The 26081-nt window shown below is 40.1% G+C and overlaps 1 protein-coding gene and 1 long non-coding RNA gene across 4 annotated transcripts in view; one reads left to right on the forward strand and one right to left on the reverse strand.

The window, feature by feature from the left end:
* GAS2 (growth arrest specific 2) overlaps nt 1-26081 on the reverse strand; it is a 106915-nt gene that overhangs the window by 68334 nt on the left and 12500 nt on the right. For all 3 annotated transcript variants that reach the window (XM_056491997.1, XM_056491996.1, XM_056491994.1), the window contains exon 3: nt 11940-12064. In XM_056491997.1, coding sequence (XP_056347972.1) covers nt 11940-12064 — 125 coding nt within the window. The remainder of the gene's footprint in view (nt 1-11939; nt 12065-26081) is intronic.
* LOC130253423 (uncharacterized) lies at nt 16300-22853 on the forward strand. The gene is made up of 3 exons (XR_008840559.1): nt 16300-16353; nt 16429-16487; nt 21402-22853. It is a non-coding gene; the product is annotated as an uncharacterized LOC130253423 (long non-coding RNA).

Consider the following 26081-nt stretch of genomic DNA (forward strand, 5'->3'; position numbering starts at 1 on the left):
CTGCAGAGCCCTCCTACCTTCCAGCAGATCAACACATGCTCCCACCTTAGTGTTGTTCAGAAATTTATTAATGAAGGACTCAATACCCTCATCCATGTCATCAGTAAGAATACTTAACAGGACTGGCCCCAGCACAGACCCCTGGGGGACACCACTGGTGACTGGCCACCAGCTGGATGCAGCACTGTTCACCACCACTCTCAGGGCCTGGCCATCCAGCCAGTTCTTAACCCAGCAGAAAGTGCTCCTGTCCAAGCCATGGGCTGCCACTTTTCCAGGAGTTTGCTGTGGGAGATGGTGTCAAAGGCCTTGCTGAAATCCAAATAGACAACACCCACAGTATTTCCTGCATCCACCAGGCAGGTCACCTGGTCATAAAAGGAGATTGAGTTGGTCAAAGAAGACCTACCCCTCCTAAACCCATGCTGGTTGGGTCTGATACCCTGGCCATCCTGTGAGTGCTGCATGATGGCACTCGGTATAAACTGTTCCATAACCTTACTTGGTACTGAGGTCAAGCTAACTGACCTCAGTTAGCCTACCTTCAGTAGTTCATTCACTTTCAATAAATGGTCTGTGTTTTATCCTTAGATCATTGAGTTTCAGAATTAACATTTAGATGGGGAATTTTTATATTGTCGTTTTATAACAGGCTTCTTCAATAACAGTTCATTTGAACAGAATGGGGTATTTCTCACAGTTGTTCTCTCAGAGGGCCATTACACCTTATCCTCAGTAGATGATCCTGAGCTTTTCCCCAACACAACCTCAGAACTCAGAGTAGAATTAGCAAAGAGTTAGTTGAAGATGACAAAAGAAACCTAGTTTCTTAATTTCCCTCATTTTTATTACAATTAAATGAGAAAAAATTGGGGGGTTATTAACAATAACAACTGCAATTAACAGGAGAATTGCATTTGTTTGTGTGTTGTCACACAATACGACTTGTGAATAAACATGCCAATAAGCAGCAATTATTCCATGAGATATGAAAGTATTTCCATGAGATACTGGTGAAATCTGGATGGATACTAAATGGTGAAATCTGGGTAGATTTCCATGGGACATATTTTGAAAAGCATCTTATTAACCCCACAATTATATTTTATTAAACATCACGTTCTTAAAGGGGACATGATTCTCTCAAAATAAAGTATAAAAACCACTAAATTTTAGCAAAAGCAACTAATTTTAGTAACAGCAATTTCAAAATCACTTTACCCCTTAATTATTCCAGAAGAATTGAAGCTAAGGACAATGCTTAAAAAAAATTCTAACTAAACATTTGAGATTAATCAAAACACATTACACATTGGCTTTTGTGAGTTACACGGGTTGGGGCTTCTTCTGCCAGTGAGCAGCGGGCTGGCTAAAAGAGGCCCCTGGGGAGCGTGGCCACCTGGAGTGCCGTGAATAGGAGCGGGCAAACGGGCAAACGGGGCATGGAACACCGCTGAGGGCACATCAGTTCGTGCAGGCAGGGCAAGCAGGAAAGTGTGGAGGTTTCTTCCTGTTAGCAAGGCTTGCTGTGTGTTGTTTACTGTGTTTGTTCGTTGGTTGGTTTTGGGGTTTCTGTTATAATGGTCTATACGTGATTGAAAACCGTAGTAAGTACAAATGTGTGCAATCAAGTAGAACCCTCAAAAAAGGATGCGCCTGTGAATGCACTCATTCCTATGTGGAGTGTTTGAGCTTATCGGTGGTACCAGGGGGTGTTGCAGAAGAAGCCTGCCTGCAGTGTGAATGATCTCCTTTCGCTGGTGGCTGAGCTTAGGGAGGAAGTCGAAAGACTAAGGGGTATTAGGAAAAGTGAAAGGGAAATAGATTGGTGGAGCTCCACTCTCCCATCCTTGAGGGAGGCCTACCTGGGGTCAGAAGATTCCCAAACCTCCCACTGTCAGGCAATAGGAGGACACTTGGACAATGAAGGAGAGTGGAAGTATGTCCCTGTTCGGGGAGGCCATAATAAAAATTCCTCCTGATCCCCAACCCCTAGCCAAGTGTCACTTCAGAATAGGTGGAAGACCCTGGATTTAGAGAGTCAGCCAGATGATTTAGAAGAAAATGATCTTACCAGTGAACCTTCCAATTATGTTTCACCTGTGAGAGAGATCACCACCCCGAACATCAAAAAGAAAAGAAGGGTAGTCTTAGTCGGTGACTCCCTTCTGAGGGGAACAGAGGGCCCCATATGTTGACAGGACCCATTCCAGGGCAGGTGTCTGCCTCCCTAGGGCCCAGGTAAGGGACATCACTAAAAGACTTCCTGATTCAGCCCTGTGATTATTACTCAGCAGTGATGAGATTGGAAAGAGGTGTGTTAGGGCAATTAAAAGGGGCTTTAGGGTACTGGGTCAAATGGTTGATATGGCAGGGGCACAGGTAGTCTTTTCCTCAGTCCCTTTGGTGGCTGGGAAAAACACTGAAAGGAATGGGAGCGTTCACATTATTAACAAGTGGCCCAAGGGTTGGTGTCATTGGCAGAATTTCGGTATCTTTGATCATGGGGCAACTTCTACGGCACCTGGCCTGCTGGAACTGGATGGGCTCCATCTTTCTGTTGAGGGTAGAAGAATATTAGATTATGAACTGGCAGAATTTGTTGAGAGAGCTTTAAACTAGGTTTGAAGTGGGAAGGGGATGCAGTTGGGCGGTCTGAAATCAGCCCCAAGAGTGGTAAGCCTGAGTTAGGGGTGAAATCAGTGGCCCAGCTGAGGTGCATGTATACTAAAGCATGCAGCATGGGTAACAGACAAGAGGAGCTGAAAGCCATGGTGCAACATCAAAGCTATGATGTGATGCCATCACAGAAACATGGTGGGATGACTCACACGGTTGGGGTGCCGCACTGGATAGCTACAAGCTCTTCAGAAGAGACAGGAAAGGGAGAAGACGTAGAGGGGTAGCCCTTTATATTAGGGAGGCTTTGATACCAAAGGTATTGAAACTAATGATGATGGAGTTGAATGTCTATGGGTAAGAATTAAGGGGAAGGCCAACAAGGCTGACATCCTACTGGGAGTCTGTTATCATCCACCCAACCAGCAAGATGAGGTGCACAACTTATTCTTTAAGCAGCTAGAGAATGTTTCAGGATCATCAGCCCTTGTTCCTGTAGGTGACTTTAACCTTCCAGACTTAATGGCAGCAGTTAATTCAAGTACTTAACTGCTGGGAACTTAATACAGCAGAACAAAGGCAGTTCAGGAAGTTTGTAGAGTATGTGGGTCACATTTTGTCGCAGCTGGTGAGTGACCCCACTAGGGGAGATACTATGTTATATCACTTGTTTGTAAACAGAGATTGTCTGGTGGGAGATGTGGTGGTTGGAGACTGCTTGGTCATTTCAGTGATCACAAAATTATAGAATTCTCAATACTTGGTGATATCAGGAGGAATATCAATAAGACTTTTACAGTGGATTTCCAGAGGACAGGCTTTGGCCTGTTTAGGAGACTTATTCAAGGAGTTTCTTGGGAAGTAGCCCTTAAAAACAAAGGAGTCCAGGAAAGGTGGGCATGCTTCAAAACAGAGGTCTTGAGGGCACAGGAACAGACTGTCCTTATGTGCCAAAGATTAATCGATGAGGCAAACATCCAGCCTGGATGGGCAATGAGGTTTTGAAGGAACTTGGGAATAAAAAGAGGATGTATCATCTTTGGAAGGAGGGTCAGGTCTCTCAGGAAGTATTTAAGGGGGCTGCTAGGACATGTAGGAAAAAAATTAGGGAGGCCAAAGCTCAGTATGAATTTAAAATGGCAACTCCTGTAAAGGATAACAAAAAATATTTCTACAAATATATTAATGGTAAAAGGAAGGATAAGACCAACCTTTCTCTACTGGATGAGAGAGGCAACTTAGTAATTGCAGATGAGGAGAAGGCAGAAATGCTTAACATCTTCTTTGCCTCAGTCTTTAGTGGTAAGACAGTTTGTCCTCAGGATAACTGTCCTCCTGGGATGGTAGATGGTGTCAGGGAGCAGAATGGTCCCCCTGTTATTCAGGAGGAGGAAGTCAGAGAACTGATGAGCTGCTTAGATGTTCATAAATCTATGGGTCCAGATGGGGTCCATCCCAGACTGATGAGGGAGCTGGCAGATGAGCCTGCAAAGCCTGTCTCCATTATTTACCAGCAATCCTGGCTCACTGGTGAGTTCCAGATGACTGGAAGATGGCCCATTCACAAAAAGGGTAGGAAGGAGGATCCTGGTACTTATAGCTCAGTTAGCCTGACCTCAGTACCTGGCAAGGTTATGGAGCAGTTTATATTGAGTGTTATCATGCAGCGCTTACAGGATGGTCAAGACCAGCCAGCATGGGCTTAGGAAGGGTAGGTCTTCTTTGACCAACCTGATCTCCTTTTATGACCAGGTGACCTGCCTGGTGGATGCAGAAAAGGCTGTGGGTGTTGTCTATTTGGACTTCAGAAAGGCCTTTGACACTGTCTCCCACAGCAAACTCCTGGAAAAGCTGGCAGCCCATGGGAGGATGATGAGACACTTGAGCACGTCCAAAGGAGAGCAAATAAGGCTGGTGAGGGGCTTGGAACACAAGTCCTATGAGGAACGGCTGAGGGAGCTGGGGTTGTTTAGCCTGGAGAAAAAGAGACTCAGGGGTGACATTATCACCCTTTCCAACTTCCTGAAATGTGTTGTAATCAGATGGGGGTTGGTCTCTTTCACCAGGCAGCAACTGACAGAATGAGAGGACACAGTGTCAAGCTGCGCCAGGGGAGATATAGGTTGAATATCAGGAAGAAGTTTTTTACAGAAAGAATAATAAGGTATTGGAATGCTTTGCCTGGGGAGGTGGTGGAGTTACCATCCCTGTTTTAAAATGTGTTTAAAAAAAGACAGGATGTGGCACTCAGTGCCATGGTCTAGTTGAGGTGTTAGGGCATGGGTTGGATTTAATGATCTTGGAGGCCTCTTCCAACCTAGTTATACTGTGATACAGGTCCTAATATTTCATATAGAAAAAGGTTTCCATAATTTCACTGACAGTGTGGTCAAATAACATATTACTTTCATCTGTGGAATTATTAATAGGCTTTTACTGTCAGTCTAAACAACAAATGTAAGAAGCTATTCAAAAAACTATTCATAAAAATAATGGTGGATATGCAGCTGTATTACCATTATACCTCCTCTTTCTCTTCCACATGGTTTTCTTCCAATGATCAATCTTATATTTTGTGACCTTCTGAAGTGCAAAACAAGGTGAGGGTTTTCCAGCCCTTTCTATAAGATTAGCTCCAAACTGTGATTTACCTCCCATGAGACAAGTGTCAAAGAAGACTGTGAAGTAACTAGACAGTCTAAAGAAGTACAGAACTTTTTGAGATGCTTTATCTGTTTGCTTTTTGGATTTCCAGATGTTTAACAAAGAAAATTTTTATGCAGATGCAGAAAACATTCAGGAAGAATTTAACGTGTACCTTACTGCATCTAAATCTGATGCTCCAAAGTCCTGGATGTTAAGTTTTAATAAAAAATTGCATCTTTGTCTTTATGATAAAGAATCTGAATTTCTGTACATTTTCCATTTAGAAACCACAAGGAAATTTCTAGAACCCAGGGAATTATAAACAGGTGTAGAACTTAAAAACTGTCATGATTTGAAAAACATGGTGGAGTGTTTGTCTGTACAGCCAAATTTCTAAATCAGCCGTAAATCAGCCTCAAGTTAAGAGCAAAGCTCTACAGCATACTTGAAGCATTTGGGACTGATTTACATAAACAAGCACAAATTGGAATATTTATTTAAAAAAACAAACATAATTATAGCTATAAATTTATGTCTGTGCCTCAAAAGGACTTTTGTTTTCTCCTTCTGCATTGCCATCATCACTTACTTTCACCAGTCCCACTGTTTCAGAAATTTTGGCTTATATTTAAATTCAAGACTCACTTTTGATAATTGCATCAAATTCTGTAGTTCTTCCTTATTCATTACTCCCATAGCTCTACTACCACTAACTTAGACCTAAGTATTGCACAGTAAACTGAAGACAGTTGGTCTAAATTATGTTGTTTTCTCAAGTTATGAGGTAATTTCCATGCAAGTCTCTGTTACATTTCTGTTCCAGACTATTCCTAGTAGTCTAAATAAAAAGCCAAATAGAAAGATTTGTAACGAAGATGTCTACAGTTTGTTTCAAGTACTTAACAAAATAAGTAATAGGAATGTTACAATGTATTTCACATAAAATGTAAAATCCAGCAAATCTAAAATGGCTGTTTATAAATTTCTGTCAGAAAATATGGCATCTCTATTTTTAATACACAGATTGCGTAATGGCAAAAAAATTATGAAAACATCCAGGTTTCATATAAATTTTATGAAGTGCTTAAGTATTAGCAATCCATACAAAGTCAATGTTACTTAAAAATCTATGTAAGAAAACTTGGTGTTTTCTTGTTAAGTTATATTATTAGAAATCAAAATTTGATCCTCAAAACCTGATTTGCAGTCTGAATCATTATGTTTTCCAGAGCTGGAACTACCAAGTAGTTAAATATTTAAATATGCCCTGACAATTAGCTTGTGATGCAAAATCTGTTTGTTTCTGCAGTGTTAAACAGGAGCAGAGAGAGCTGGAGAATCCCTGCCTCAGGTTCACAGAAAAGAGCAAGGCCAGTTCACATATTTTGTGCTTCAGCCAAACAAGGGAACAAACCATGCCTTCCCAAGGACAAGAAGTATCAATGAGAAGAACAATCCAGAGACACATGATGTCTTGGTGCTCCCTCCAGGATTGTACAGCTCTGCTTTCAACACAGTGCATATCTTGAAATGCATTTAACACCTTTGTAAGCAGTTCTTCAATGTATTCACCAGGAACCTGCCAAGCAGACAAACACATAATATTCTGGAATTGTTCAGAAATCTGCTTTCATAGTCTTGTGGGCAACAGCACTCTATCCTCCTGCAAGCATAAACTTAGTTGTAGAAGTATTTGTTGAGGCATAGAAGGTTTTTGCATGTGACCTGTTGCAGACAAATCCTACAGTATTTGCAAGAAACCTGGTAGCAGTCCAAGCGAACGAGCAAGCTATTGACGTGTCTGAGAAACATACAGATTCTCTAACAAGCAGCTTTACAGTCTTGTGGAAATTATTCCTTCTAGATGAATTAGCACTTGTGAATTGTTTTGCAAGTTCATTATTGTCCTCTCACATCCACATCAGTCTGCCACTAGAAAGAGTAATACACAAAAAGACAATGCTGTAATTTTTTAATCCTTCCAAGTAACTGAGTGCCATATCTAAAATGTGTATGATTAGAAATTTGCTCCATGAGCTTTTATTGCAAAATAGAAGTACAGAAAGTACAAGTGTGTAGAAAAGAAAATTGCTGTTCCAGACCACAAAGGATCTATTCATAGCCTAACAATTTATGCAGCCCTATTAATGAAATGCTCAACTGGAGAGTCAGATTTATAACTTATAGAGGGCACCTGAATATGGCTTTGATGCAGCTGACATCTCTTTACACTGGGCAGACAGGTTCAAGACACCAAATTTACAGAATACCATACATTCATTCCATCTATAGGACACAGATAATCTTGAGAAACTGAAGCCTACAGTATCATTAAAACCATCATGTTGATTAAATCAGACTTCCAGCTTGGCCATCTGGGATCTATGAGCAAGATCCAGATTCCAGATCTAATTCTGAATAATTGGTACTGATTCTTTTAATTGTAACACTTAAAATGCATAACATGACTCTCAAAGGTAATTCACCTTCAACTTGCTTCACGAAGACATTGTTTTAAATGGAGTGTTCGTAAATATATTAGCAGCTTTAAGGATGGTGGGCAGACTGTGCCCTGCTGACAAAAATGGTGACAATAATTAACACAATTTATTTATGTTTATTTAAAAATCTTTATTAATGGTCTTACTAAACTGAGCCACACCAAATCAAATTTGGCCTCTGTGCATATTGCACATGTCTTGATGCTCTGGATTTATTTGTACATCTGTGAAATTCTCAAATTAAATATCTGTCAGGAAAGGTAAAATACTGACAGGAGACTGTGGAGAAGAAATGTAGGTCAATGGGAGAAAATTACAAAATGGCATCATGTGACAATAATTTCTTTTATGAAATAACTGCTGCTATAATAATAAGTCTGTAGTTTCAAGACAGTACTCCATTGGCAACAGCACAGATAGTTTCAACAATTCACTACTATACAAATCTTAAACATTTATTAAGATTGATACCAGTCATCTCCTTGTCATCTTATAAATGTACATTTTAAGATTTAAGACTCTAAAAATCTCTAGAAAGAGGAAAATGTTACTTCTTAGAAAATATTTTATATAGTCACACTGCCCTCCCTGTTTAAAAATTCCATTTTCATCTAAAACTCAAAAATCTTGTCTGTTTGTAGCAAAGGATCAGATACAACAACAATGCTTTCAGAACAATCAGGTTTTGAAGCATGGTCTGGCTGCTTAACAATGAAGAACATTGTCTTCTGGGACTTGTAAAAGAGTCCTAGAACCTAACATGTTCTGAAAGGAACAATTTTTTAAATGCTTCCTATTTAGAAACTAAAATGCTTTTAATATCTTATTACTGAATAATTAACCAATCAAACAGCAAAGTAGCTAGAGTCATGGAAGACACAAAGTATCTATTATGGTATCCAAAGGTGCTTATTATGGCATTAAGCTCACAATAGCAACATGCAGAGACCGTATAAAGGGCACCAGAGATTTCCAAACTCTTGTACTCTAGCTTCTGCATCATCTCCTGAAAACCAAATACTAAAGCAGTGTGACCCAGGTGGCATTTTTAGATGCACGGATTCAGTCCTAAAAAGGCTTTATACAGAAACAAAAAATACTAATATAATTTAAAATAATTTCTTTGAAGTTTGGCTCTAGTAATAGATTTCCCTTTGTCCACTGGCATAACCAGCAGGTTATTCATCCCCAAGAAACAGTAATACACAGAACCTATGAGTGATTCTTATGAATTGTCAAGTTCTAATAATTTTCAGCTATAACGACTTCCTCATCTGTGAGGAAGCATATATTCAGCCTTCCAAGAGATCTCTCTTCCAATTTTTTCCAGTATTTGCTTGAACCTAGGTTAATTTAAACAGTCCTTGACAAGAATTTTTCAACTTGTATGTAAACAAGGCCTTCCTTTCACTTGTTTGGCTTTCACCAGCTCCATTCAGTATCCCATGGTTCTTGTATAGAAACTGACCATTTATCACACCATTCCTGATTTTGCAAGTTCCATCATATGTCCCTCTTTCCACACTCAAGCATCCTAACCTATGCAGTCACTCATAAAAAGCAACTCTGTTATCTCCTTCATGCATAAAAAGTTATGCCTTTTTTTGCCTGCCTCTGACCCTTAAGGAAAGAAAACTACTTTTGCATTGCACACCATTTAATCTCCTTTTCAGTCTCTTAAAGCTATATCTCCAAGTCACATTACCAGTAGTTTCCTATGTATTTTGAAAATTTCCCCAGTATCCCCAAGTGTTTCCACATGACAAAAAAGAAGTGTTGATATCAACGTGATAATCTTCCTTCCAGATTTGGGAAACACAATATTTTGGGAACTTTTTGGATCTCTATTTTCCCAATTTACTGCACACTCAAAATAGCTGATGCTGACCTAGGGGATTCCTGAAATCTGAAGGGATTTCAATGCTCACTAATAAGAAAGAGAATGATACAGTTTAGTTAACAAAACTGACATTGACTTGAAACTTATTGTACAAGCTATTAAACAAGAAGCAATAGGATTTAACCTCTGCTATTTTGTAGAGTATTGCAATATGGATTTAGGGAATTATGGTAAAAATCTGATGAGTCAGTGAATGCAATAACAGCTTTTAATGCCTTCTTAAATCTCTTGCTATAGCTGCTGAACTGGCCAAACAGCCTCAAGAGCTGCACAATGACTTCATGATTAGTAGCACATATCAATCAGAACAGGATATATCCTCTTTCTTTAAGACAAAACTAAACCCATGAATCCACAGGAACACGTTCACATACAAGAAACTTTACTTATGAAAACAGATCAGATCTTCAAGCTTGTGGAAGGTTATATAAGATTATACACACTCCCTCCATTAACCATATCTTTATCCTGTCTTCCTACCTCAGATGCAAGCTGGCATAGCAAGCATGCTGATCCTTCTGGCTCATTTTATATCAGCAGCATCTACCTAAAATAATTAGAAGTTAAATATATGGATAGAAAAGTTTGTTATCTATTTTGATAGAGGCTGAACTCAATAGAAATCAGTGGCTTCACCCAGCTGCTAATGAAGTCATCAGGGCACCTCAGTGAAAGAATGTGTTTCTGTTTTCCTGCGCAGAGCAAAAGCAAAATGGCTTCAAAATTCCACATATATCACTAATAAAATACATAAAAATTTTTTTCAGGGGAGGATGGTGGAATTCTTTCTATGCTAAATTTTATACAGTATTTTCTCCTCATTAATGTTCTTGGTATCCTGAAGTCAGATTTTTTACCATGAAGACTAGTCCTATTGCCCAAGAGTGCTATACAGGGAATTAAAATCTGAAAGGATTGATGAATAGCTCCCTAATAGTATACAGTGATACAAATCTATTCTGCCACTTCTTTTAATTCTTATTGTACTAAGTATGAAATAACATACATCGAGAGAATAGCAGTGAGGTAGGTTTTTTCCCTTTCAATGTATTGTCACATGTACCAGCCTGACAAATAAAGACAAACAAATGTCAATAATGACCACATATGGGACTGTAAATGTCTAATTTGCTTTTAATGTAACTTGGAACACAAAAAACAGTACAAGTAACCCTTCCTTCTGCCTACCTAGTTCCTAGGCTCAATCAAAAAGACTGCCCTATCTGTTTTCTCACTTGAAAACTGCCATGACACTTAGGTGAAGACAAGCCAGACCATATTATAAAGAGGAACTCCAAAGTCACCCAATACTTCTACTAATGAAGACCTGATTATAATTTGAACAAGGAAATGTGAGAATTTATTCTACAACAACAATTATGAACTTGGAACCAAGAAAAACAACTTACACAGGTACAACTGACAAGACTATCACTTCTCAGATCAGCTGATAAAATTTATACCATGCCCTAATTTCTACTACAGACAAGTTATGAAACATGAAGAATAGAAGATGCATTATGTGATTTCTGTTCTTGGCCTCTTTTTTACCCGCTCTTCATTTGCCTGTTTTAGATTTCAAGGAAGAGGCACCTGAATGCAACCAGAAAAATAAGTTTCACACTGAATGTGTTAATGTGTCAACCATCTAATTCTACTTCTCCAAGAAATGAACTTACTGCACTCTTGAATGTTTCCCAGTAAGATTGTCCCATGAGAATAATTTAAATTAAAGCAAGGTTGTGTTCAAACAAATGTTTCCAAAACTCCTAAGTATCTCCTAAGTTTCACATTTTTCATATCATTCCTTCAACACTTTATTGAAGCCCCTTCCAATACAGCAACAGGATCTTTAAACTCAAGGCACCAAACTAACTATAGAGTTTTATTATTGATCTCCCTAGAGCTGTTTTTGGAGGAAAAGACACCTCCCCACAGATACTTAATACTCCCCTTGAAAATAAATACAAGGATCATATTTTCACTATTACCTACCACATCGCACTCCTAGATATGGTTTATTTTTATTCTCCACATATTACAAGTACTTTTTAGAGTAACTGCTTTGCACAGATACTTTAATAAATACCAATTAAGCATTATTTCCCCCAATTTCATATTGTAATTTTTCTACAAAGAACAATTACCTCCCCACCTTGACCACCCCTCCACATATAAAATCTCTTAACTGTCCAAAAAAAAAATCTTAGTACCAAAATGGTCAGATACATCAGATACTGATATTAAATGTTAGAGTGTTGACAAACACTTACTTTGCCAGGCTTGTTTGCATCAAAGCCATTTTCCTTAAATTTCTCCTGCAGGGTCTCAGCTAACCGGCAAAGCAAGGCACCATTATCCAACTTCTCCATAAAGGTTTCTGCTGTTATTTCTCTACCTGAGCAGCAAAAAGAAAGTTAACGGGGCAGAAAGCATGCAATGATATAGACTGCATTTGTGTAAAAAGAGAAATCAAAAGAAATCTGGACAATATTTTGAAATAAGCTTTAATTCAAAAACTTGCATTACTTTGAATATTTTTATGAATAACCTTAACACTACTTTACTGGTAGATATACAGAAAATTATGAAAAAAAAACCCCATGCTTTCTTTGGGAAGGTATGTGATATTTGAAAAATAGTTCTAGCATATCCAACTCCACATATTTCACTTTACTTATGAAGATCCAGTGCTTTAACATAATGTTTTAAATGAGAGAGTACTGCAGGCAAATGGCTTACACCAGTGTGTATGTGTAGTTATAGCATGAATTGCTAAGAGTTTTTGTAACAGACATAGAACACCAGGTCAAAAAGGAAAGGGTAGTATATTTGTAGTATATTTTCAGAAGACTCTTAAATCCTGATCCTGCAAGAAGTAGACAAGACAGTGACTGCAATCCTCCTATGAAAGTTCTTTTTCAGAAGTAAAGTTAGGTGCATAACAAAATAACAAAGTGAAATTTCATGTTATATATCTACTTGTAGATACTAATCTACACAGATTAATATTTTCACTAAAAGAACAAAGCTAAAATACTCTGCTTTCAAAATATATCTATTTTTATATCACACTATATGACACAGCACTTCAGTTGCATTCTACAGCAGGCCAGACAACCTCACATAACAGTGTACTTACATCCCCTTGGAAGAGGGGATTATGTGTTCCATGATAAGATTGCATGCTGACCCCAGATGAGAAGGGAATTATTTACCATCCTAGACTAAACTTCCAGGATCTTAACATAATTTTCAATAAAAATATTCCAATTTCTTATTCGATGTTTCTCATTTTCACATTTCAACTGAAAAATTTGCCTTTACTTTGGACACTATGTTGACAAGCAGCTGTATTTTTCAGCCCTTTTAACTTCCACTCATATCAAGAGAACATCAAGGAATAATTCTTATTCTTTCAATTAAGACAGGATTTTTTTTCCCCCCAGTATTTACATATGCCATTTAAGAAATAAAACTATTAACTAATTTTTCTTAGGTTGTTACACAGCATGCATTAGCAACAATAGTCTAATGTGCAAAAAAAAAAAAAAAAAAAAAACCAGAAGAAAAAAAAAGAAAAATATTTAAAAAGTGAGTCTGCTTCCTCATGCCTTTCAGGTCCACTCCTGCTTCCATGAGATGATGTCTTGAAACTGAAAATATTACAAATATTAATCTGTTTAGAACAGGTTCACTGCAATTTTTTGTCAAACTAGATAAGAAAAGTTTTTCTGTATCTTTTTGCTAAGAAGGGGAAAATAACATTCAAAAGTAGCAAAAATTAAGTATATAAATTAGTTCTTAACTTCTTGCTGACACATTGTGACCTGATACTCCATGTAATAAAACTGATGATAGCAGCATTATAAAGCAGTATGACTTTAAAAATGTTATAGGAAAACTGATTTCTCTAGGCCCTTGTCTGAAAACTTTGAGACACTTTAGCATCTTTTGGGCAAAACCCAAAATGTGAGTCTTTTCAGTTTTGTAAGTTAAGATAAAAAAGACAGATTGTTGCAGTAAACCATCTTCAGATAGAGCAGACTTCTACTTTTCATTGAAGCTAAATTTGTTTTTTATAACACATTTAATGTTAGAAAAAGTAACATTTACTTCAGAAATATCTTTTTAACATAAAGATTTTCCATTTTTTTATTCCCACTTAATTCTGTTTGCTATGTAGCCCACTTTATAACCCCTGTATACATAAATGACTTCTCCAGCCTGAAGAGCAGTAGCAGCACTGCAGACATGCAGAATTAGCTTATACCTAACTGATAATAATTTTGCCATATTGCCAGATCAAATGAAGCCAGGACTGAAACCATAATAGCCCAGACATAAAAAAGCCTGAACAGCTCAGCATCTCAAAAGACTTTGCCACCATTCTAGACTACATGTTCTCCCATTTGCCCCATCAGCAATTTTTATAAAATGCTCTAAAGCCACTAGAAAGCTAAATTTTAAAGATAACTACACTACAGGGACTACAGGAGTATTACTTTTTATAATACACACCTCCTTTTCTAAAAAATTTATTTCAAGTATCTTTAACAGACTAAAATTTTTTATTTTAATTTGCAACACAATTTTTCACAAAGGCAAACAAACCCCCCACACACATTCTACGTATCTCTTCTGTCCTATGATTTATAGATGCCCAACTTCATAATAATAGAATGTTATAAACCCCTTAAAACTTATTTAAGGATTTTTTTTAAAAAAAAATATATAGAAAAATTCAGTTATCTTCTTTTGCTATTTAACAATATGTTTATATTATTTTAAGTACCGAATTGCATTAGCAGTTTGGTCACTGCATATTTTACACTAAGCTGGATTATTTGAGTTCTATTCACCTTTATGAAATCTCAAAGAATGAGTTTTGCATGGAACATCTGTCCCCAATGAAAAGTATATTAGGTGTCAGCTTTCATTTCACCGTATTTTATGGCTTCATAAGATGGCACTTCTTTGCTAAAACAGACACGCCGACATATATAACAGTAGAAACGCATTGATTCAAGTAAGACTAATGTTCATAACCTGTATTTGTATGGAAAAAAAAAAATCAAACTCCATTAAAAATGTACAACTCCCCTTATAATTACATGAAAGCAGTTGCAATGTTTTTATATAATGGCAATAACATTAAGTATAAGAAAAACAACACTGAAAGCATGAGAAGAAAATCCAGAAATACGAAAGCTTTCAGAAACCTCTCAAGTATTGCCTAACTTCTCTTTTACCACAACCACCAGATTCCTCTTTAAAAGTCAAACAGCTGCACCTGAACACCTACCACTTGCAAACTGTGCACAACTGTCTGTAAGGTCACCCAGCCCCAGGGGACCTAATAAAACCAGACTGGAGGTCCAGGAAAAAATAATAGAAGAGAGTTCATGCCTTTGGTGTGTGCCCAAGAGGTTGAATATACAGCTTTCCTTACAGGTCTCAGACAACCAGAGCCTTCAGAAGAAGAGAAGGACTGAAAGACCTCGGTACCCATATCTAGTTGACTCCTCTATTACACTTGTTGTAATAACTACAGTGCAGGACTGACTCCAACTTGTTGATGTACTTATTTTAATTGTACATTTTGTGTAGTAACACAAAACTAGTAGTTTACAAATAGAAATATTTCACTCAAGTGAATCTCTGAAACATCTACAATACTGAGGCACTACTGAAACAAAGGCCTCTGACCCTCTCAATTCACATGGCATGTAAGACCAAGAAAACAAAATGTGATAAAAATAAAGAAAACCAAGGTGAATGACTATACATATACAAAACTAGTTCTTTTCTGGCAAGGTTACTGTGTTCCCTACAATAGTTGACAGTAGGAGAAATAATTTTGAAAGCATTGAGACATTATTACTTACTTGAAAAGGGACATATAAAAATTCCAAAAGACATGCTGATAATAAAATTATAAAGCAGCTCAATTAAGTAAGAAATTTTATCAGTGCCAGCAGAATCACTGGAGGTATCAGTACTGTGAATATCTTGATACTCATTTGATACTCATACATTTAAAATATGTATTTCCCACTGGCTCAATCTGAAAAAACTGATGTTGAAAATGTAATAAATAAGGGGCCTTTTGTTCGCTTCCTGAGAGGCTTTAGGCGTTGAAGGAATGTTACCAAGGACTTATAAGGCCAGGATGTTAATTGTTCTGCTTTGATCCTCTGACAGACCTTGAAAAAGATATCGCTAGAACTTGTTAATAGTTTTGCTCTGCTTGATAGGCCTTAAAGTAAAAAGCCAGAATGTGTTCTGCTTGCATAATCACATATTGTTTTAAGTGCCAAGAAAGGAGTCAGTGGCTGAGGAAGACTACTCGCCCTCATCCCCCGACCACCAGAAGGCAGAAAAAGACCCCCTAGCAACTGGAGGAGCATGCGCAGAACTACTGGAGGAGGAGCACGTAACCTGAAAACTGAACAGCATAAAAGAAACAAACTAAGGGGGGTGGGGTGCAGCAGGTAGTGGAGTGGAGACTCCTCTGCTGCCCAGCGCTGAATTTGCTTTTGCTTTCTGTAACCAATAAATCTTTTAAATTGTTATTCGATCTTTTATGGCCCATTGCGCTCATTTATAACAAATTTTGGTCTCGTGACTCGAATCGAGATTTTGGAGGGGCTCTCTGCCTGCGGGGAGGCACGCCCCACCATTTTGGTGGCCCCGGGGACGGAAGTCCTATCCCAACCTCGACCGACGAACCTAAAATTAAGAAAGCAAAAGCAAAGGTAGGAGGGCCCGGTTGACCCCTTAAATTTTGTGCACAAAGTCCGGACGAAGACGCAGGACGCGTAAGTATAAGGGATCCGTTCGGGCGGGGTCGGGATCCCGGAGTACAACGTGTGGTGTGTGTGTGAGAGGGGGACTGGCAGCCAGATTCCCCAAGCAAGTGTGGACCCTTAGTAGTGCGGTTCCCATTGACCCGCGAGGGCGTGGGCCACGAAACAGAGGAAGCGAAAGTGATTTTTGGTGTGAGTGAAGGTACTCCGGAGGAAATGGGGCAGGGGAAGAGTAAACCTCCTGCAAGTGTTAAACTCCCACCCATACCTAGAGATAGTCCCTTGGGATTTTTACTAGAAAATTGGGACCATTTCCCTGGAACGGAAGGGAAGGATAAGGCAAAAATTATATATTACTGTGTAGAGGTCTGGGGTGGGAAGGAGATTTCAAGAAACGTGTTCTGGCCAATATTTGGGTCAACAGAGGATTGGATAAAACAGAGATTAAATATTTGGGTAAATACAAAAAAAACTGTTTGTTTGGAGGAAAGTGAGTATGCAAAAATCTGGATAGCCCGTCCTGAGGTTTTTATCTTTAAATTGACCGAAAAAGGGAATAACAAAAATAAGAAAAAGGGAGGTAGGAAAGAAGAAATCCTAATGGTACCCCCTCCACACGTACCCCCACCGCAGGCCCCTGCCCCCAGTGCACCCCCCCCAGAGGAGGATTCGGATTCAGATCATTCGAGCTACTCAGGACCAGTCACTAGAGGGAGATCTAGGAAACAACAAGTAAATTTATTTCCATTAAGAGAAATGCCTATGGGAGGTCCTCAGGCAGGAATAGAATTTATATCTGTGCCCCTCAGTTCAGGGGATGTTAGGGAATTTAAGAAGGAAATGGGACACTTATTAGAAGACCCACTGGGAGTTGCTGAAAGAGTGGACCAATTTCTGGGTCCTAATATGTATACATGGGATGAATTACAGGCCATTTTGAACATCCTGTTTACGGCTGAAGAGAAAAATATGATTAGGAGGGAGGGCATGCGTATCTGGGACACCCAACACGCTCAGGGTCCTGCAGCTAACACCAAATGGCCCCTTCAAAATCCTCAGTGGGATCATCAGAATCCTGCACATCGAACACACATGCAGGACCTGAGGACAATCATAGTTCAGGGAATTAGGGAATCAGTCCCGAGAGGCCAGAACATCAATAAAGCATTTAATGAGAGACAAAAGAAGGATGAAACCCCCACAGAGTGGTTAGAGAGGTTGAGAAAAAATTTCCAGCTTTATTCAGGAATGGATCCAGATGGTCAAATGGGACAGGCAGTGTTGAAGGTACATTTTGTGTCTAAATCTTGGGAAGATATAAGGAAGAAGATACAAAAGCTGGAAGATTGGCAGGATAGAGGCTTAGATGAGCTATTGAGAGAGGCCCAAAAGGTGTATGTCCGAAGGGAAGAGGAAAGTCAGAAACGGCAAGTTAGAATGATGGTTGCTGCGCTACGAGAAAGTAGGGAACAGGGTCAGAGGGAGACACAGAGGCGGCCAGTAAGAGAGCTTAAGGAGTCTAGGAATTCAAGGGAGAGACAGGACATTAAGGTGTGTTTTTATTGTGGGAAAAAAGGACATTTCAAGAAAGAGTGTAGGGTCAGGATTCGGGATGAAAAGGAGTTCAAGACAGATTAGAGGGGTCAGGGGCTCTATCTCTTGGGGACACGGAAACATCATAAGGAGCCCTTGATAAAACTGAAGGTGGGTCCCCATGGCCAGGAAATAGTTTTTCTGGTTGACACAGGAGCTGAAGGATCAACTATTCAGTTTTTGCCAAAAGGATGTAGTCTATCTAAAGAGACTGCCACGGTAGTAGGAGCAAAGGGAGAACCCTTTGAGGTGGGGGTTATTAAAAGGGTGACAGTTGAATTAGAATCAAGAATCGGGTTGGGAGACTTTTTGTTAGTATCAGAATCTGAATATAATCTATTGGGGAGAGATATGATTATAGAACTAGGAATTAGGATAGAAGTAGTAGAGAAGGAGCTACAAATTAAACTCTGTCCTCTCAGAGTGGAGGACGAAGAAAAGATAAACCCTGAAGTATGGTATAATCCAGGAAACGTGGGGCAGCTAAAAATAGCCCCATTTTCGGTGATTATTAGAAATCTGGAAGTCCCGGTAAAAATAAAGCAATATCCCATATCCCCTGAGGGTCGACGGGGATTAAAACCTGAGGTAGATAGATTGTTAAGCAAGGGGCTGCTAGAACCATGCATGTCACCCTTCAACACACCGATACTCCCTGCGCGCAAATCAGATGGCACTTATCGGTTAGTACACGACTTAAGGGAAATTAATAAACCCACAGTGGCTCGGTTCCCTGTGGTGGCAAATCCATATACACTCTTAAGTAAATTGGGGCCTAATAACTTATGGTATAGTGTCATAGATTTAAAGGATGCCTTTTGGGCTTGCCCTCTCGACGAGGCAAGCCGGGATTACTTTGCATTTGAATGGGAGGACCCCGATACAGGGAGGAGGCAACAGCTGAGGTGGACAGTGTTACCCCAGGGGTTCACAGAATCTCCAAATTTGTTTGGACAGGCATTGGAACAAATTTTGCAAGATTACCAAACAGGACCGGGAGTAACCCTGATACAATATGTAGATGATCTGCTTCTAGCAGGAGAACATGAGGAGGATGTAAGGAAAGAAAGTATAAGGCTGTTGAATTTTCTGGGACTTAAGGGGTTAAAAGTTTCTAAGACTAAACTTCAGTTTGTAGAGGAGGAGGTAAAATATTTGGGGCACTATTTAAATAAGGGAGAGAAAGAAATAGACTCTGAAAGGATCCAAGCAATTATGTCACTACCTATTCCAAAAAACAAGAGACAAGTTTGTCAAATTTTAGGACTTACCAGGTACTGCAGGCAGTGGATTGAAAATTATAGCAGTAAAGCTAGATTTCTTTACCATAAATTAACACAGGAAGGGCTAATGAAATGGAGTCAAGAAGACACAGAGAAACTTCAGGAATTAAAGGAAAGTTTGGTCCATGCCCCGGTCTTAAGCCTCCCGGATGTGAGGAGACCATTTTTCTTATTTGTAAACATAGAAGAGGGTATTGCATTTGGGGTACTTACTCAGGATTGCGCAGGGAAAAAGAAGCCTGTTGCATATTTATCAAAAATTTTAGATCCTGTGAGTAGGGGCTGGCCAACCTGTTTACAAATAGTGGCTGGATGTGCCCTATTGGTGGAAGAAGCTAGAAAAATTACTTTTAATGGTAATCTCAAAGTAATGTCCCCTCACAACATCCAGAGCGTATTACAGCAAAAAGCAGAAAAATGGATTTCAGATGCTAGGCTTCTAAAGTATGAAGGAATTTTGGTAGAGGCACCCAATTTGACGTTAGAAACCACTGCACTACAGAACCCAGCCGCATTTTTATACGGGGGACCGGAGCATGAGTGTTTGACCCATGACTGTATAGCTACAATAGAGGAGCAGACGAAGATTAGACCGGATTTAGAAGAGGAGGAATTAGAAAGTGGTGAAAGACTTTTCGTGGATGGATCCTCCAGGGTAATAGAAGGGAAGAGAAAATCAGGGTATGCAATAGTGCAGGGTCTGAACTTACAGGTGGTAGAGTCGGGTGCATTAGATAGATCATGGTCTGCCCAGGCATGTGAATTATATGCAATATTAAGGGCCTTGAAACTTCTTGAGGGGAAGGAGGGGACAATATATACTGATTCTAGATATGGATTTGGAGTAGTCCATACATTTGGAAAGCTATGGGAAGAAAGGGGCCTTATTAACTCACAGGGGAAGGATTTGATACACCAGAAACTTATAGTTGAGATATTAAAAGCTCTGAGAGGGCCGACAAGGTTAGCAGTGGTTCATTTAAAGGGACACCAATGAGGAATAGATTTAAAAAGCAGGGGGAATAACGCTGCAGATCAGGAGGCAAAACGGGCAGCCCTAAAGGAAATGGTCCTAAAAGAAAAAGGGAGGCAAAGGGGAAAAGATGGAGTCGAGGACGGTGAAAACACTGACACAATTTTTACGAATGAGGAGAAAGAGAGACTTAGAAGAATGGGAGTTACAGAGGAAGCAGGAAAGTAGATATTAGCAGACGGCCGGGAAGTGCTACCAAAGGCAATAGCTCAGAGGGTATTGTATAAGTTACATCAGAAAACTCACTGGGGAGCCCAGGGGCTGGTGGATCACTTTGCTGCTAGGTACATGAGCATCGGGCTCCATGATATAGCTAAACTTATCACAAAGGGATGTCCTACCTGTTTCCGGGTAAATCAAAGTAACCTCAGAAAATTACCCTATGGGGGAAGGCCTCTAGCAAAACAACCCTTTGCAAATATTCAAGTGGATTTTACCAAATTGCCAAAGGTGGGGAGGATTAAATATCTTTTAGTAGTAGTAGATCATCTTACTCATTATGTGGAAGCCTTCCTGACATCAAGGGAAACTGCACAAACAGTAGTAAAAGCCCTGCTGGAGGAGATAGGCCCCAGGTATGGTGTACCAGAAACAATTAACTCTGATAAGGGGCCGCACTTTACATCAAAGGTAACTCAGGAGCTGGCAGCAGCATTAGGAATAAAATGGGAACAACATACTCCTTGGCACCCTCAAAGTTCAGGCCGGGTAGAAAGGATGAATGGAGAAATAAAAAAACAACTTACTAAATTGGTACTAGAAACAAAATTATTATGGGTTAAATGCATTCCCCTAGCCTTGCTGAACATTCGGACTCAACCCCAGGCGGATTTGGGAATTTCCCCATTCGAGATGTTATATGGCATGCCCTATAGTTTAGAAAAGGCACAGACAAACCCAAATGTTAGTGAACGATACATTAACGAGTATTTAATAGCTCTGATGAAATTCAAAAAACAGCTATGGGAAAAAGGAATGTTGGTTCAGAGACCACCATTAGATCTTGTATTACATCAGGTTCAGCCCAGGGACTGGGTACTGATCCGAAGTTGGAAGGAAAATCTGATAACACCCAAGTGGGAAGGACCTTACCAGGTGTTGCTTACAACAGACACAGCAGTACGCACTGTGGAAAAAGGGTGGACTCACACAAGCCGAATCAAGGGACCAGTAGATCCGTCTAAATTCACCAACGACCCCGGGTGGGAAGTGAAGGGCACACCTGGGAGCCTGAAACTGACACTTAAGAAGCGAGTAAGCTCTAATTAAAAGACAGGCTACATTATTCCCACCCCACCACAGGTATGAGACTTTTTCCACATGGGAGATAGACTGTGGGATCCAACATACTATTCCTTCCTGGCAGAGCTCCGAGCAACAGGAGCACCAATTGGGGGTGGGGGAAGATCTGCTGAATGCAGCAGTGAAAATAAGATGTAATGCTGAAAATTGCTGGGGAAATTGTAACCCTTTTGTATGCTTTATTTGTTTAGTTTGTAAGGAGGAGTGGTGGACCCATTGCAGCAACAGTTACCCTCCAAGGGGAGTGTGTAAAAATTGTTATTCGGACCAAAGGCTACTCACCTCTCAGGTCCTGGCTACCAAAGTGGCTGCCAGAGAACTTTTAAGAGGGTCTGAAGAGTGGTGGAAAATTTTTGCAAAAGGGATAAACCCCCAATTCTATTGTTATCACTCTAACGAACCTGCCCCATTTGTGGCCAAGATAGTAGCCGCCCTGTGCAGACGGTGGGTACCTGAACTCAGTTGTTACACCCCTCCAATTAAGAACCGCAAGTGGTATAAATACATAAAACGTATCAAAAAGCATGGGTCAAACACCCCTCCTGAAGAATACTCCTGCTGCTGAGAAGATGGAACTCCCCATAGCTCGTGGCAACCGAGTTGATGGGCAATGCAGAGGAGATGAGAGCAGTGGAGGGGGGAGCCCGAGCAAAAGGGGAAAACGAGGAACAGGTACCCAGAGCTGTTGAGAGTCCAGGGAAAGGGAAAAGTCTGAGGTAAATTGGGAGGAAAATAAAAGGAGCAGTTGTGGAAAATGGGGAAGCTACCACCTCCAATTAGGAATCTTATATATAATGCTTTTGAGATCTGCGCTTGCAAGCCATGAACCCTTTAAATGGTCACTAATACAATGGGAAGGTCAGAAAGAAATTCAAACACAAATTACTTCGAAAGGTCCTAGCTTTAACATAACCCTGGATGACCTACTTGATAGGACGGGTTCTAGTCCCTATAGTGTATTCTACATGTGTCCAGCATCTAACCCAGGGAGGTCATACTGTAACTACCCCGGAGAATTTTACTGTGGATATTGGGGCTGTGAAACAATTTCCCTGGGATGGTCGGTCCAAATCCAAGATAAATACTTAAGGGTTGAAAGAGGTCCACATGGATGTAAAAAGCCCTGGACAGATGCGTCAGGGGTGGTGACTTATATCGGTACTTGCAAATGGGTCAACCCCAAGACCCAGGATGGGTAGTAGGAAAATTCTGGGGAGTTAGAATATGGGAACCCGGGAAAGACCGGGGGGGGCATATTGTTATAAAGAAGGAAATTGTACCCCACGATCCTCAACCTGTTGGACCAAATCCTGCAATAACAGAGTCAGAAGCCACAATAATAAATCAAGGTGACTTAGACAACATGATCCCAGAAAATTTCACGGAGGCCAATAATAGATCACAGTTAATGGAGACCACGGCTGTGACACAACCAAGTAGAGGGACCCTATGGAAAATCCTACAAGCCACCTTTAGGGTGTTAAATGGCACATACCCCAATTTAACTAGAGAGTGCTGGTTGTGCTACAGTATTAATCCACAGTTTTATGAAGCCTTAGGTTCTGTAGCAAAGTCTAGAAAAATAAATGGGACCAATCCCTCCTTGTGCCTTTGGAAAAGGGGAAAAGAAAGCACCCCGGGGTATCGGTGGCTCAGGTAACTGGGAAGGGGAGGTGTATAGGCAACATACCTCGGGATAAAGACCACCTCTTCGGGGTAAGAATGGCTGTAACCGACTCCCGCAAACCGGCCCAATGGTTGATCCCTGCTGCAAACACCAAGTGGGTTTGTAACACATTAGGGGTAACCCCGTGTATATCAATATCTAATTTCAATGAAACATCTGAATACTGCATTCAGGTCATGGTAGTCCCCGGATTGTGTACCACCCAAAAGACTATGTGTATGCTCATCAATTCACTCCAAAACACCACTTAGAGAAACGAGAACCGTTTATAGCCCTCACAGTTGCTATATTACTAAGTATAGGAAGTGCTGGGGTGGGGACAGGAGTGGCTTCCTTAGTGAACCAACAGCAAGGATTTAAGGATCTCAGAATTTCAGTAGATGAAGATTTAAGTAAAATAGAGAAGGCAATAGATGGTCTCGTAAAATCAGTAAGATCTCTTTCAGAAGTTGTATTGCAGAATAGACAGGGATTAGACCTGTTGTTTTTACAGCAAGGGGGAATGTGTGTGGCTTTGCGAGAGGAGTGTTGCACCTATGCAGGCCACACTGGGATAGTAACTGACACCATGGCTGAGCTCCGAAAACAACTGGAGCAGCGCAAGAGAGTAAGGGAGGCCCAACAAAATTGGTATGAGTCTTGGTTTAAATATTCTCCCTGGCTAACGACCCTCTTGTCGACCTTAGCTGTACCAGTAATTTTAATAATTTTAGGGCTTGCTTTCGGCCCCTGTATTTTCAACAAAATAATTAGCATTGTAAAAAGCAGGTTAGAAGCCGCTCACCTCATGTTAATACGAGCAAAATATGAAGCCTTAAATGGGGAAGAGGAAAAAGATTATCTGGAGTTAAGTAAGAGGGAATTACAAAGATTTAGCGAACAAAAGTAATAACATAGAAAAAGGACGACTTGTAATAAATAAGGGGCCTTTTGTTCGCTCCCTGACAGGCTTTAGGTGTTGAAGGAATGTTACCAAGGACTTATAAGGCCAGGATGTTAATTGTTCTGCTTTGATCCTCTGACAGACAGACCTTGAAAAAGATATCGCTAGAACTTGTTAATAGTTTTGCTCTGCTTGATAGGCCTTAAAGTAAAAAGCCAGAATGTGTTCTGCTTGCATAATCACATATTGTTTTAAGTGCCAAGAAAGGAGTCAGTGGCTGAGGAAGACTACTCGCCCTCATCCCCCAACCACCAGAAGGCAGAAAAAGACCCCCTAGCAACTGGAGGAGCATGCGCAGAACTACTGGAGGAGGAGCACGTAACCCAAAAACCTAACAGCTTAAAAGGAACAGACTAAGGGGGGTAGGGTGCAGCAGGTAGTGGAGTGGAGACTCCTCTGCTGCCCAGTGCTGAATTTGCTTTTGCTTTCTGTAACCAATAAATCTTTTAAATTGTTATTCGATCTTTTATGGCCCATTGCGCTCATTTATAACAGAAAATACATGTTGTGTTACAGAATGCTTAACTAACAAGGTGAGCAAGAACACCAAGCTGACACAGATTTAATTCAGAATCAAAGAAAGACAGTTTTCTTGCAGAAGAATGAACATTCTCCAACCTCAAGCTTTACACCTCCTTCAACAAACTTTAAACATCTAGCTTTGTCTTTAACTTGATGCCTCTCCTAATATCCTCACCTATGTTCCTTTTCTCCAAGCCTCCTTCACTTTCGCACCCAAGCAACTTTTACATGCATCAAACAATACTCAGTGTTTACATGTCCAATTCCTCAGCATCCTGCATTCCCTGGCCCCTCAGCTATAAGTTTTTGAAACTCTCTTCCTATTAAGAAGAGGCTTCAGGACTGAAACATTGGAGCCCAGCATACTCCAGAGATGTAGTCAGTCCCACATGCTGAATGAAGCTGGATGGAATAAAAAGACAATATAGCCCTCTGCAGCTTGTAAATAAACTCTGGGAATGGGGAAAAAGATTAGAGGTCCACAAAACTGCCAAAGAGGAAACAGGGAAACCATCTCTCTGTACCTGTCCTAAACAGCAGGCTGGTGAGGAGGCCTACTCCTCTTCATGTCAGCCATTTTACTTTTGCAGACATGCACAAAAAAGTGCATGTGGCCCAGGTGTGCCAATTCCCATACGCAGCTTACTCAGGGTGGAATATAACTTTGCAGTATCCACAAGAACATTCTACTAAAGTTAAGTATATACAAAATTTGGAGTTTGTCACCAGTGAAAGCATTCCCAAATGCTTCATTGGCTCCATACCTAATAGAAACAAGGCTAAAAGATCATTATGACTTGCAAGTCAGTTAGGTTAACACATCTTATGACTGCCACTCTTGACTGAGACACCAAAACTCAACAGAGAGAAGCAATGACAGGAGACACAACATCTATGGCTACAATCTTCCTTTCCAGCAGACAAATCACACACTGACATGTCCCACTTTGAAAATGCTCTAATGTACAATATCGTATGAGTTAATCCTATCTGACACATGGATTTCATCTGCAATGTCCTTTTTCCACCCCCCAGAATATAGACAGCTAAAATCTATTCAGCAATGGAGCTGTAATGACAAACTGTCCTCTCAGAAGCTCTGAGCTTCTCTGACATAGTTTCAAAAGTAATTAGCAAATTGCACACAAAAGTACTAGCAATTAAAAAACAAAAACCCCCACAACAATGTTCATGCTAAATTAAATATCCAAAGTCTCAGGATTAAAAATTCTTTCAATATTAT

The sequence above is a fragment of the Oenanthe melanoleuca genome, chromosome 5, assembly GCF_029582105.1.
Source record: "Oenanthe melanoleuca isolate GR-GAL-2019-014 chromosome 5, OMel1.0, whole genome shotgun sequence".
In the NCBI taxonomy this organism is placed as follows: domain Eukaryota; kingdom Metazoa; phylum Chordata; class Aves; order Passeriformes; family Muscicapidae; genus Oenanthe; species Oenanthe melanoleuca.